This window comes from Octodon degus, unplaced genomic scaffold (genome assembly GCF_000260255.1).
Source record: "Octodon degus isolate 3935 unplaced genomic scaffold, OctDeg1.0 scaffold00239, whole genome shotgun sequence".
NCBI classification, from domain to species: Eukaryota; Metazoa; Chordata; class Mammalia; order Rodentia; family Octodontidae; genus Octodon; species Octodon degus.
In genome coordinates this window covers 433,787-447,973 of record NW_004524815.1, presented here as the reverse complement: position 1 = coordinate 447,973, position 14,187 = coordinate 433,787, and the positions used below count along the sequence as shown (strand labels likewise).

General features: G+C 39.6%; 1 protein-coding gene across 1 annotated transcript; it reads right to left on the bottom strand.

Annotated features, from left to right (window-relative positions):
* Positions 1-6,488: 6,488 nt before the first annotated feature.
* On the bottom strand, positions 6,489-11,963 carry LOC101581508 (olfactory receptor 5AL1-like). Its single transcript, XM_004645811.2, has 2 exons — positions 11,052-11,963; positions 6,489-6,512 (listed from the first exon to the last, which is right to left on the bottom strand). The coding sequence occupies exons 1-2, from the start codon at positions 11,961-11,963 to the stop codon at positions 6,489-6,491; spliced, it is 936 nt and encodes a 311-aa protein (XP_004645868.2).
* Positions 11,964-14,187: the final 2,224 nt, after the last annotated feature.

Genomic DNA, 14,187 nt, shown 5'->3' with positions numbered 1-14,187 from the left:
TATATATTCATAGTATTTAGTACAGGGTCTCACTACTCAGCTCAGACTTGTAATGATCCTCCTGTTTTCAGCCTCCTCATGCATCATCATGCCCAGTCTTGGTGGCTGGATCAGTGCACCCTCAGGTGGGTCTGGTGTAGCATGCAGTGCCAGGGATCGAACGCTGACCCTTGTGCTTGCCTAAGCAAGTGTTTATTCTGCAGAGCTATCTTGCTGGACCACAGTTGGTTTTCTTTGCATAAAATGAAACCTTAAAAATTTTGTTGGCTTCTTCTGGAAAGACTACTTCTACTCAAAGTATTAAAATATTTCTTAATTAGTTTGAAACTCTCTATATGCCATAAAACTAAAAGGTGTGATTTGGCATTGACACTTGTACCATCTTTCCAAAACCATTATCAGATTTTGTATCTGTGTCAATGACCCTGAAAGGGTGACCCTCACCAGCTCATGTCCTCTGCCACTTGCAAAGCCCTGGGGCAATGCCATGTCCACAAAGCTGTTCTCATTTCCTACACACACTTCAACTCATGGCTTCTCAGACTCTTGAAAACTTGGCATTGACAACCTCACTATAGTTTCAACTGGATTTCCCTTAGCACGTCTCCATCCTCAGCACTGCTTTATCTAAAAATTGATTGAATGCTGCACATGGAAAATGGGAGTAATGCCTTATGACCATATATTCCTTACCTTTTCTTTGTATCCCAGTTGTGACATCACAACACTTTCTCTCTCTCTCTCTCTCTCTCTCTCTCTCTCTCTCTCTCTCCTTTCCTTTCACTTTTTCATTACACTCCTAAATTTTTTTCTTACCCCTTTGTCATATGCTGTATGCAGAACACCTTATCCCATACACAGCCAGATTCCAGGATTTATTGCTACAGCAATCTTTTCCAACACCTAAAATTTTGGTGTTGACCTGCTCCTTCCTTCATTCACACTTCCCCATACTACCCACCACTATCTAAGAGTAGATACAAAAATCGCTGGCAATTCAGGGAGTCAAAATTTCTCAGCTTTGTATTACTAGTTACACAATGCCATCTTGTTTCACTTCAACCCATTCTTTTATTTTTTACAGGGAGTGGTAATGACAGCTACCTCCTTTTTAATACTGAGGAATTTGCTCTCCTACTATTTTGTCTCTGTTATTTTCCTGTGTTAATTTATTCTGTCTTTATCATCAGGCTAAGAGCTAGATAAAAAATTTCACCAGTCATCTCTCCAGCTCCTCCACTGTTACCACTAACTCTGTTTGCTTTCTTTCCTCAGTATCTAACATTTTGGAAAACAATAAAGCTCTATTAATCCTAAACTTAGTATCATCACCTACTGTGTCTTGTCATTTCAATCCAATTATTCTCTCCATGTTCACCAAGAGAAAATACCCAGTTCTAATGCTAATTTCTTTCCCAACATCTTTGTAGCATTCCTCAAATGGCATTAACTCTCCATATGAAAGTCATTATTAAATTGGTTTCTAACTCACCAAAAGCTCTTGACTTTTTTTTTCATGCTTCTGTCCACATTGATTTGCTTTCTTTCCTTTGTTTATTCTTGAAATATCAGTGTTGCTTTAAATTTGTGATTCAGACTCAGGTTGATTTTGGACATCATTGCTAGTATCTTTCACTCAGTGCAATTGGAAGAATGTTTTTAAATGATGGCGACACTGTCCATATTTCTTCTTTGAATCCCAGGTACACAAATGTAACTTGTCCCTAAGCGATTTCAGTTAGATATCCCACAGCTACCTAAATTTAAAATACACACAAAAAATTTCTTCAAACAAAAGCAATTGCACTGCACTAGGATGGATCTATATACATTCAGTGAATGATGCTGGCTTTTGTATAGTCATCAACCCAAGAAAATGAAGGAAAATGTATTTCATGTGTACCTCTGCTGTTCACCCACAAATGTTTTTGCTTTGCTAGGCCTTAAGGGCCAATTCTGAATTAGTAGTTTTTATTCGCTGTATCACCTGGGTGGCCACCACTTTTGCACACACAGCACCTTTAGGTGTTTTGTGAAATGCAAAACACAGCTCATAGTGTCTCATTCAACTGAGGATCAAGTCCTTACTTGCTGTCATGGTTCAGTTAACCTCTAAGAGTATGCTTTTTGCACACTAAAGCCATTCCTTGCAATATTCTTTTTGAAATTTTTTTCCATTTATTTGTTTATTTAGATATAGGGTATCTTGGACTTGTAGTGATCGTCCTGTCTCAGTCCCCCCACTACTGGCATTACAAGCACGTGCTACCACACCCAGTTTCAGTGGCCAACTCAGCTGCTGGGGCCAGCAAAGCATGTGGCACTTGGGACTGAACCTGGGTCCTTGTACTTGCCAGGCAGGAGCTGAGACTGCTGAGGTATCTCCCTAGCCTAAATTTTTTTGTTGTTGTTAATGGATGCAGTACAGGGTCTACAGGGTATCACTACACAGATCAGACTCATAATGATCCTCCTGTTTTCAGGTTCCCAAGCGCCAGGATTATAGCTGTGTGCCACCAGAGCTAGTCTCAATTGCAGTCTCAGCATGCCCCTGGGGCGGGGCTGGCATGGCATGTGGTGCCAGTGATCAAACCCCAGTCCTTGCACTCTGTCTAAGCAGAGCCCAAATATTCTTAACATAATAAATACTTTTGGTAGCCAAGGCTCATCAGTCCTTGGATGCTCCAAGTACCTTACTGAAGGAGTTGCCAAGGTGACACAAATACTGTGCTTTTCCAAAATCTCTCACAGATTCAGTTACCTTGATTTTCTCTCACTGTGTGTTGTTTCTGAGTAATGCACAACAAAACAAAGGGAGCACTAGATACCTGTGGCAAAATCTTTGGATAACAACAATTATAGGCTCCTGCTTTAATGCTTAAGTATCGTGAGGTTACTTTATATGATTTCTTCATCTCTCCAGATTATTTCCATTGCATTACATCATAGCAAAAAATTGTTGAGTTAAAAATATAATGAGATAATATGAGTATTAGCAATTACTTTATGGTTGATCTGTTGGGACCTAATTAATCAAAAGTAAACACTTGATTATAGTATCAGTTTATTGAGTGAGAGTATTATGTATAATAAATGATAAAGTATTTAATGTATGAGAAATAACATACATATGCAATGAGTTTGTTATTGTATTGTAGTTCTCCAGAGGAACTAAATAGGTAGAAAATAAATGTATAATTGTGCAAAATGATTTCTTACACAGGCTAACAGTACCAGAGGTGTGACAGTCCACAGTGGCCATGCGTATGCTACAGAGCTGGAGATCTAGTAGCTTCTCAGCCTAAATAACTGAGAACCATGCAAAAGCGGGGTCATGGATGTAGCGTAAGGGCTGTGGTGGAGGTCTGGAAGCTCCTGGAGAATCCCCGCAACGAGTCTGTCTTGGGAAAATGACAGAATTGGAGCCTGCTGTTCACCCCAACAGCAAAAGAAATACCCGCTCCAGCTGAGTGGGGTTTCCCAAGAAGGCATGCCAGATTGGCCCTTCCTTCCCTTTTATTCCACGAAGTACAACTCTCATTCATACAAACACAAAGATGATTTGTTTCACCAGAAAAGAGTGTGACATTTTTCTCTGTGTGTTTCTCATGCTTCCCAGGCAGTTACATAACTTAAACATCATGTAGTTTTAATAACGCCTGAGGAATGATGTAATGTGAGTCAGTGTTTGTTGCATGGCAACAATATGCAAAGAAAAAAATAGGAAAGTAATCCTTGTGGTGATTACAATCACCATGTATGTAGCTGGCCCGGTGGTCATAGCTGGCATTTATAACTCGCTTCTTTAGTAATCATTCAATATCATCTTGGTCTTCAACAGTCATCTCAACTGTTCCTGGTTGTGTACCTGTCAGTATAGTACATGTGATCATTTCATCAGTGTCTGGGTCACTTGTCATCCTGCCTTGATGGGGTTGTTGTGGGTTACTATTGACCTCAGTAAGAGGGCAGGGTAGTCCTGAGGCCCTGAGGAATCTTCTCGTCCTCCATGTAAACTATTTCTTCACTTCAGTATGGAGTATCCATCCAGTTTCTTCTTGGAGTCTGGACCAATCTGGTGATTACCCCCATTTGACACTGTGATGTCCTTCACTGCATGGTGACATGGTAGCATGAAGAGCCACAAATATCCTGGGGGACATCTTCCAGTTTAATAAAATAATATTTGTGCAAGTTGGTATATGTCTTCCTTGCTGTGGAACTCAGATTTGTAGGCCAACAGAGAATAATATCTAAGAATAGCAAGCAAAAATTATACTACTGGCTCACTAGAGGTCATGGTGAGTGATACTATTTTTTTTCTGGATCCATAAATCCTGGGTATGGGAGTAAAGGAAAATATTTTATACACTTATTCCAAGCCTTTAAAGCTTTTGGAAAACATTTTCCTGATCCTGCAAGGTATTGTCACTTAGGAGGCACTATAAGTGCATTGTCAAAAGGCCACTCCACCATGCTATCAGTCCTTCATGGCTATCAATTCTGTCACTGCTTTTGGATGATGGAGATCATGATGAAACCAATGACACTGTAAGCATGAGTCATTGCTGCGCTTTGCCAGCTGTGAAGTGCACTCATGGTCAGAAGCAATGCTGTAAGTCATACTGCGATCCTGGCTGAGGCATTGGGCTACTCCAAATTGCATGCTCATTTAGCCAAAGTATTAGGTGTGTAGGAGGTAAATTCATTGATCTTCATGCTGGAGGGGCCCAGTATAATCAAATTACCACCAGGAAACTGGCTGATTGTTTAAGAAATGGTGCCACACAAGAGCCTCTGTGTGGTTCTCAATTGAGGATGCACTGGGTTTTCAGCCGTTGCTACAGAAGATTAGACACTGCAGGGTCCAGGCACAACCTCCGTCACTGCTGCAGTGACCACGTTGTTCATGAGCCCTTTGGGCACTGACAGAGATGACTGAGGAAAGATGGGGACTGTTTTTTTTTTTTTTAAGAATACAAAATAGTGATAGAAAAAATAAACAGCATTAGAAATGAGAAAGGATTTCACTAAACAAAGTAATAGGAAGTCAACAACGGTTGCTGTACTGCATGACGCTGTCTTCATATTAGTTGTTCAGATTGCCAGATATAAACGTGTGAGATTGGTTTAAAGAAAACACAGAACAATAACAAAGAAGTTATAGAAAGTTTAAAAGAGGAATAAATCAGAGTAAAAAAAAAAAAGTTTGAAGCATTAACTGCTCTTTTCAAAAGACTAGCAGAAGGGCTGGCCAAATAGCTCAGTGGATTAAAGTGTCTGCAGGCAGGTGCTAGGACCAGGAGTTTGATCCTCAGGCCTGCTGTGGTGGTCTCACCCCCAGGGCACGCTGAGGCAGCAATTGGGACTGGGTGTGGTGGCACGCACCTGTAATCCCAGCTCTTGGGAGGCTGTAAACAGGAGGATCACTATGAGTCCAATCTAGTAGTGAGACCCTGAACAGCCTGTAGACCCTTCCCCAAAATAAAAAAAAAAAAAAAAAAAAAAAAGACTAGCAGAAACCAACAATACTGTTACCCAAACTATTCTGCATATAAACCTAAATACCTTTTCCCCTTCTTTTGTTTGACCTTTTCCTCATCCCAGTTTTTCCTTCCCATTGAAGAATTTCTTTCCCTTTCACAATATCTGTTTTACCATTTAGTTTTTAATTACTCTTTCAGGTTCTCATACAAGCAAGATACTACAATGTTTGCACATGTGAATCTGATCTACTCCACTTACCAGTAGTCTTTAGCTGCATCCATTCATCTACAAAATCTTGGAGTGTATCTTTTTTCATGGCTGAATAACACTACATTGTGTAAAAATACCACATCATTTTTTAATCCATTCTTCAACCTAAATGTGACTGTTATTCATAGAATGGGCCCTCCAAGCCCTACTCTCTGAGCTAGTCTTTTGCTGAGCATTTACACAGCACAAAAATATCCCCACTTTCTTCCACATAAGGATGAGAGGTCAGCCACAGACATCTGTATAAAAGGTTTTGTCACCATTTCTTCAGTCATATTCCTGTCAGTTTCCTGACCATGCAGCCAAGGCATTGGGTAGCATCCAAGATTAATTATGTAGCCGTGTATTTGGAAATTTTCTTCAGAGAATAATGTGCCACCAGGTATTCTGCCCAAAGTTCCACACTCTGAATATTTTGCTTCTCCACTTTCTGTCCTGAAAGGGGACAGTAGTGGAATGCAGAAGCCTCAGTCCACTGGGCCGCAGACTTCTCTTGCTCCGTCAGCAGATCATAGGCTCATCATGCCAGAAGACAGAAGGGAATCCTGGGGATCTGTGGCACTTCGTGCTAACCGTTTATTCTTTCAGGACTTGCTTTGGCCTGACCACATATATACCATTTCTACATGAGGATGGATTGCTGCTGTGAAGTCCTGATTTTATGGCTCAGGAGTCCTATGCTATGTGCTATCATGCAGTATTCTTATTGGAAACTCAGGTTTCTGGGTGTTCTAGAAGCAAAGGCTCAGCTTCTCCTAAAGCCCAGCTGCACATCAAGAGGGATTGTGGTTGTCTGTGGTTGATGGTGGAGCCTTACTCCAAACCCCTGAGTTCCTCCCCTGAGATTAACCTATAGGTGCCTTCCAGAGGGGCCAGCTGGCATCCTGAGTGCCACCACGAACTTGAGGACCACCGTCCAGCTGTATCATACGGTGCAAGTGGAAAGGCAGAAGTGTCCCTTCTTCTGCACAGGAGCCTCACCTCTGACAGAGCCATCCCTTCTTTTGGCCCCTTCTCAAAGCCTAGCTTTACGTTTGTCAGGAAACGAGCTGCAGTAGTACACCCACTTGAGGATTGCATTATCTCCAAATCCAACTAGAAGTTGTAGGGATTATTCCTTTTTTTAAGGGTGATCAGGTGCGACAATTTATCCTTTACTATAGGGAAGGTATCTTTGCATGTCCTATACCAGTGACTTTTAGGACTTTTATTGAGACAGAGGGACATTGAATTTGGATTTATTTTTCCATCCTCTAACATGCACGTGCTTCACCATGTCCAGAGTGCTTGCTAGTTCTTGCTTTCTTGGTCTGAAGAGCATAATATTGTCAATGCAGTGGACCAGTTTGAGACATTATAGAAGAAAAAGACAGTAAATACGTCTATGAACAGGATTGTGACTTGGGGTTGGACAGTGATGGACTTTTTAAATCAAACATACCCTTGAGTCTGATGAGTAAAGGCAAATTGTTTGTGGTGGTCCTCATAAATAGGTATGGAGAAAAGTCATTTTCCAAAACGAGAACTGATTCCAGGTATTAGGAGATGAGTTAATCCGCTCAAGCAAGGAAATTGCATCTGAGTTGGCAGGTGCAATTAGATGCACCCCCCCGGTTGAGTTGTGCACTATTTTTCCAGCTTGAGTCTAATCTAAATGTGTCCATGTGGAATTTTCCATTATAACAAGCCTCATTGCACATTTTAGAGGATCAACATATAGATTCTGTCAATTTTCAAATATTCCTATTCCAATTCCATAATCTGGAAATGGAGAAATGATCACAGGATGTGTTTAGGGATGTGCGGGGGCCACTGAGAGTGGACCTTGGCTAAAAGTCCATTAATTATCTGACACTCATTAGCGCTTACTTTCAGTTGAACATGGCAGATATTTCAGATTTCTGGGGATCAAATGTGAATTCGGAAGGAGCATACAATATCTCTAAAAACATTTTGTAAGAGGTCATAGGTTTCTTTTGGAAAGGTTGAGGGAGGCGTGAATTGCATTACTTTTTGTTGTTCCCCATGATCCTAAGGTGAGGTATCCTCTACTTCATTCCTTCAATGTTTGGCCTATCAACCAGCTTATGTCTGGATACTCTTTTAGGAATAACGATTTTCTATTTTTATAACTTGAAGTAGATGTCTGTTTGCCTTGAAAGCGTTCAAATTATGTAAAATCCATTAAAATTTAGCAGGTTCTTTCTGTATTTCACTTCTGGGAAAATTTTATTAATTACTCAACTCCTGTTGTGGTTTAGATCTGAAGCATCTCTAGAAGTCTCCCATACCTGGAGATGACTGGGGTCTGAGGGAAAGGAACTCGTGAAAGGATGATGGCGTCATCGATGACGTCAGCGTGTGGCTATACTGTGAGGCGAGTGACTTAGTCATGAGTGCTCTTGTTCACAGCCCCAGCCCCTCCCTTCTCTCTCTGCTTCCTGACTGCCATGTGCTCAGTATCCTTTCCTCTGCTAAACACCTCTGCCATTTTGCTTCTCCCTTCCAACAACTTGAGTATAGACCAAATCCATCAGCCAAAACTAACTTTTCATCCTTTAAGCTTTAGGTATCCCAGCAATGGGAAAGTGATTAGTACCATGCTGCAGGTCTCTGAGAGTCAATCCTGTCTGATACTGTTTTGCTTCCTCTGCTCATTTTAAAAAATAAACCTACTTTCTCTTTGATGAATGAGTACTTGCGCCTGGTCACTGATGCTATAAGATACAATTATGTCCATTACATGTAAAATTTCCAATTGAATGTCTGGAGTTTCCACTGTATAAGCTTACACACATAGACACCCATCATAGATCCTTTCAAGTTTTCTGGTCCTCCTATCACTAACCTGCTTCCTTCATTATCCTGTTTCTATCATTTTCCCTTCATGTTTTCTGTTTTAGAATGTTAAATTTCTAAAGCTATTTTCTGTTTGAAAGTTTCCTGTCACTGATGTCTCAGGGCTAAGTCTGAGTTACACATAATCAGAGGGGCCATATTATCTTTAAAAAAATTATATAGAATAGTTCATCTCATGGATTAGAAAAATGGGTCCTACATTTATTGCAGGTCTCGCAGGAACTTGTTCAAAGTTAAAGTTGAATACTAGAGTCACATCCTCTTTGGAATCTGGCTATGTCTGATTGGAGCAGCCAGAGGATCTCCTCCCCTAGAATGAAATGCAGCAAGCCTGAATGAATCCATGTGCATCATAACAAGGACCACTTTCATCTTTTTGTTGTGATCCTTGTGACATTATACAGCACATTGAATGTATCTATATGGGTGCTGTCTAGAGAACCATCCCTTTAAAAACAAAATCCACCTATTTATTTAGCACTTGGAATTTAATAAAGTAATCCTGAACATCTGTTCTAGGATTGAATAAAACTGAATCTGGATCTTGCTACAAAACAAGGTTGAATAATTGTTATACCCAATATTTGTGAAACACCCTTCATGGGCTAGAACTAGAAATATCCTTTACGTTTACTAACTTCATTAATCTCAAGTCAATCCATGTTTATATTTTTCTGCTGGATGGGTAAGACAAAGTTAAAGCAAGACCTATGTAACAGAAAATGTAACTTTTGTATCTGACAAGGTCAGTCAAATCCCCTCAGGATTTACTCTGAAACCCTGTACCATACTTTGTAGATCTTTTGTCAGTGTCTGCCATCTGGATGAGTCATGGCCATTGCTTGACCAATTTGCTCTCTGTGAAAGCCTGAGAGAATATTTTCGCTCCAGGTGACTCCCCTTAGTCACACTCTACATCGCTGATCACTTTCCTCTGTGGCTTCATAATTTCCTTGAACAGAAAATTTGGAACACCACAGAGTTACAGGATGTTATAGCAGAGGTTCTCTTATGTTCTGAGTCCTCACTGGCCTTGAAAGACTAGGGCAAAAATGTTGCCTATCCTTGTAGCCCTTTTTGTCTCTAATTTTTGATCTGTAAACTTAAGTTGATAACTCTTCAGAAGAGAAGCTTAATGATATTTTTACCTCACAACATAAAGTAAAACCATATTAGTACGCTGAGATATAAAAGGCAGAAATCAACAACTTCTGACATTGCCGGTTCTGCGGATAATCCACTACTATTCAGGACTCCTGAACCGTATTAGATTATTTTGCTGAATTCATGCACCTACAATATTTGAATGACAATGGAATACCTAACTCTGAAAAACTAAACAAATAAGGGGAATATAAATGCAGGACCATTTTCTAGGGAAAAATGTATATAGATAGATACGTATGTACAAAATAGAATAGATATACAGCTACTTTGTCTTAGTTCAATGAGAAGAAAGATTTGTGATTGGACACAATAGTGATTGGATAAGGTATCATGTCTACATCTTGTACTATGAATAACTACTACAAAGATAACAATATGCAATGTATTAATTATTGTAACTGTCCTACTAATCTGTTTTGAAACTGTCTCATTGCTATTTCCTTCTCAATAAAATTAATTAAAAAATTCTCAAGTCAACCCAGAGGGAAGCAGCCATTACTGCCTTCTGCAATTTAGAGAGTAGAGGATCAACAGTGAGAGATAATTTACACCACTGATAGTGGTTCATTGCGTACTTGTTAACCAGCCAAGAGTCCATCACAGAGTAGATCAGAGAGAACAATTCCTAATCGTCCGCTGACTGTGGGGCTGGTTGTGAGACATAACGCCATGAAGAGGCTCAAGTGACATGATCTTGTGCTGAATCAGTAAGTAAATACAAATCATCCACTTCACAAGCAGAAGTGGAGGACTGAGAAAGAAACTTTTGTCTTAAAGAACTGAGTTAAATTGATATGCAACTTTACTTCTTCAGATTTATTTATGCAGCAAACTTGGAAAACAACAAATCAGGTTTCAATATAACTCAAATTTCTGAATAACACACAGAGCTCACACACAGCCTCTATTTCACAACTATTCAATAATTGATGAAAAGTTGGAGGAGAGTGAGAGATGGAAAGAGGAGAGAGGGAGAAAAGGAAAAGGGGTTATGATGCCTTATGCATATTTACCAGTTCCTCAGTGTATGGTCGTAAGTACAGAAAATGTATACTAATAAAAAACACCAAGTGCAAAAGGAACGTTCTCTCTTTCTCTCTTTTCTCCTAGAAAACCTCAACACTTTAATATTTATAAAATGAGGATAAAGCAGAATTTATGAAAATGAAACATGGGATGATGCACAGTGAGTGTGAGCTCGTGGTGTGGACACTGTGCTTGCCACCATGTTCCAAATTTCAGATCTACATAAGACATATCTTTTGTACAGTTTTCTTCAGGGCACTTTTTACCTCCTGATTCCGCAAGCTGTAGATCAGTGGGTTTAACACAGGAATCACTACCACATAAAACACTGAAGAAATTTTATCTGTGCTCAGAGAATGGCTTGATTTAGGCTGCAGGTACATGAAGATAATTGTCCCATAGAATATTGAGATAGAAATCAGGTGAGACACACAGGTAGAAAATGCTTTCTGTCTTCCCTCAGCAGAATGAATCCTCAGGATGGCAAAGAGGATGAAGGCATAGGAGATAATCACTATCATAAGAGAGCAAAGGGTGTTGAACCCTGCGATGATTAACAGCATTAGCTCTTTGACACGAGTGTCGGAGCAAGCCAGGGCAATGAGGGGAACATCGTCACAGTAGAAGTGGTTGATCACGTTGGAGCCACAAAATGACAAATGGAATGTGGCCACTGCCTGTATCAGACCGACTGTGAATCCGTAGCTGTAAGTGCCAGCAGTCATTTGAACACACAGTCTCTTAGGCATGAGAATGACGTACAGGAGCGGGTTGCAGATGGCGACATAGCGGTCATATGCCATGATGGAGAGCAGGAACATTTCACACACGGCAAATGTGATGAAGGAGCACACCTGAGCGGCACAGGCAAGAAATGTAATTCTTCTCACTGCACTCAGAAAGTTCACCAGCATGTTCGGGGTGACAGCGGAAGTAAAGCAAAAGTCGATAAAAGCCAGATGGCTGAGGAAGAAGTACATGGGGGTGTGCAGCTGGGGACTGACTTGGATTAGAGCAATCAGTCCAAGATTACTCATGATGCTGACTAAGTAGACAACTAGAAATATGCCGAAGAGAATGGCCTGGAGATCTGGATTATCTGTGAGCCCCAGGAGGATGAAATCAGACACTGATGAGTGATTGCCCATAGCCATAGAAGAGATTCGAAAAGCTGTTTTTATTTATTTATCTATTTTTACAATCAATCCTTCTGTCTACACCTCCCACAGATAATGATCTTCCTGTAGGCAATAATCAGTTGGTAGGTAAGCTATGATTCTTTCCGTCTGGCTCATGGCAAAGATATTCAATGAATTTCCTCCATTGTTGTCCAATGAATGAATTGGGGTTTATAGACAAAATTCTGAAACTTGCAACTCTGTTGGGTTTAAGAAGATATTAATTGGTATTTTAACATTTTCATAAGTAATCTGTCTCATATCCATAGCTTAAAAGAGAAAAATGTTTGGGAGTTGTATCATCAGATAAACCACTTTTCTACAAGTATTGGATTTCTTCAATGAAAATTATACTATTTCCCTTGGCTATTTTTCATTAGCATTGGTAAGTGTATTTTTTTAATTGACTCTAGATTATATAAAAATCTTAAATATTGTCTGATCTGTGCAGTGAGACCCTGTAGAGCCTGTATTAGATACATAACAAACAAATAAACAAAAATTTAAAAAAAATGGATAGAAAATCACTTTACCATATTTACTGGTTACTTCTTAACTAATTTACTTCATATATGTATGAAATAAATATCAAACACTATAATAGAGGTAGTCTGGATTTTTTTTTGCCTATATAGAGCAGTATTAAAAACTCATTAAAGGAATGGTAAGATAGCTCAGCAGACTAAGCTCCTGCTTTGGCAAGCACAGGGACCCGGGTTCAATTCCCAGTCTTGCATGCAGAGCAGGCTCCACCCCTGGGTGACTTAAGCCAGCCACCAAGACCGGTAGTGGTGGTGCACACCTGTCATCCCAAAGCTGGGGAGGCTGAAAACAGGAGGATCACTATGAGTTTGAGCTGCATAGTGAGACCCTGCATCAAATACATGCAAAAAAAGTTCTTTAAGTAATTATAAAGTGTATTTGTCTTGTGGCTACAAATACCTGAAAGTGAGGTTAAAGATCAGAACATCTAGGAGTAGTTTGCATATGCAAATAATCCCTCATTAATTAAGACAGAGAAAATTTTAAAACTCTTTTATTTATTTGTTTTTTTGTTTTTCAAAGTTCTTCTTCTGACCAGTGGAGATGGTTTGATATTTTTCAATTTAGTAATGCTATATATAGCCAATAAGGCTATAATCTTAATTTCAGATATGGAACCTGAGGCCTTGCGACTAATCTCTATTCATGTGCTCATAATAAATTATTGTAAAGTAGAATAAGTATCAGTTCTTGAGACTGTAAACTAAATTTACACTTTACACAAATGGTATGTTTTCAGAGAGGCTGACATTTTGGTGCTAGCTAGTCATTCAGACACCTTCAGAAGGCAATCTAGTGGCTCTTTCCAGGTGACTAAAATATGTTGAATTTTTCAACATGAGCTCATCATAGTCTATGTAGTTTTGATCAAGCCTTCTGCTTCAGAGGCCAGGGTATGATCTCATAATGATAACTGTGAAATTTTTTTGCAGCCTTTTAAAATAGTCTTCCACTTCTTGACTAGCTAATATCTCTAATCTTTACTGTCCTGTCAGTTTCTCTGGTGTTCTGGCAAATCTGTGTACTTTTTGCTTTTACAAATATTACCAAACTCCAAAGCCTTCAGTATTTTCATTCATCTGTTGAAATGAAACACTGCTCCTCTTTGCTAATCTGTTAAAAACGCTTTCAACTTCCCAAATTTCCTCCATGAATCCCAGGCAAACATATGTACTTGCTTACCTGGCTACTTCGATTAGATATTCCTTAAGTATCAATAATTTGCATATTCAAAGATAATTCATCAATTCAAAACCACTCTGTCCAACTCACTCCGGAATGGGAACATCTTCCATCACATCTCAGAAGTAGGAAAGTGCAAGAAATATATTTCATGCATTTTTCGAATATCCGATAAGCAATTATCAAACAATTATTTAACCATTTTTCCTCAAAAATGTCTATTTTTTTCTTTTTTGGAGGAACCAGGGATTGAACTCAGGCCTTTGTCCTTGCCAGGCAAGTGCTTATTCTACTGAGCCCTCTCCCTGGCCCCAAATAAGTCTATTTTTAGCACTGTCATCTATTTCGTTCTCATTTCCCAGCTCTGCATTGTCTCTTTCTAGCTGCTGTGTTAGCTTCAGTTCTCTCCCTCTTCTGTGTATGTGATTTCTTGTATCAGCCTCCTGACACACAAATCATCATTTATAGTTTTCTG

Bases quoted from the DNA above. Each gene is read 5' to 3' on its own strand.
- LOC101581508 (XM_004645811.2), bottom strand. From the start codon at position 11,963: ATGGCTATGGGCAATCACTCATCAGTGTCTGATTTCATCCTCCTGGGG. The intron at 6,513-11,051 runs GTACAAAAGATA...GCTGGGCTTTAG, and splicing joins AAAGTGCCCTGAAGAAAACT to GAGAAGCTGAGCCTTTGCTT.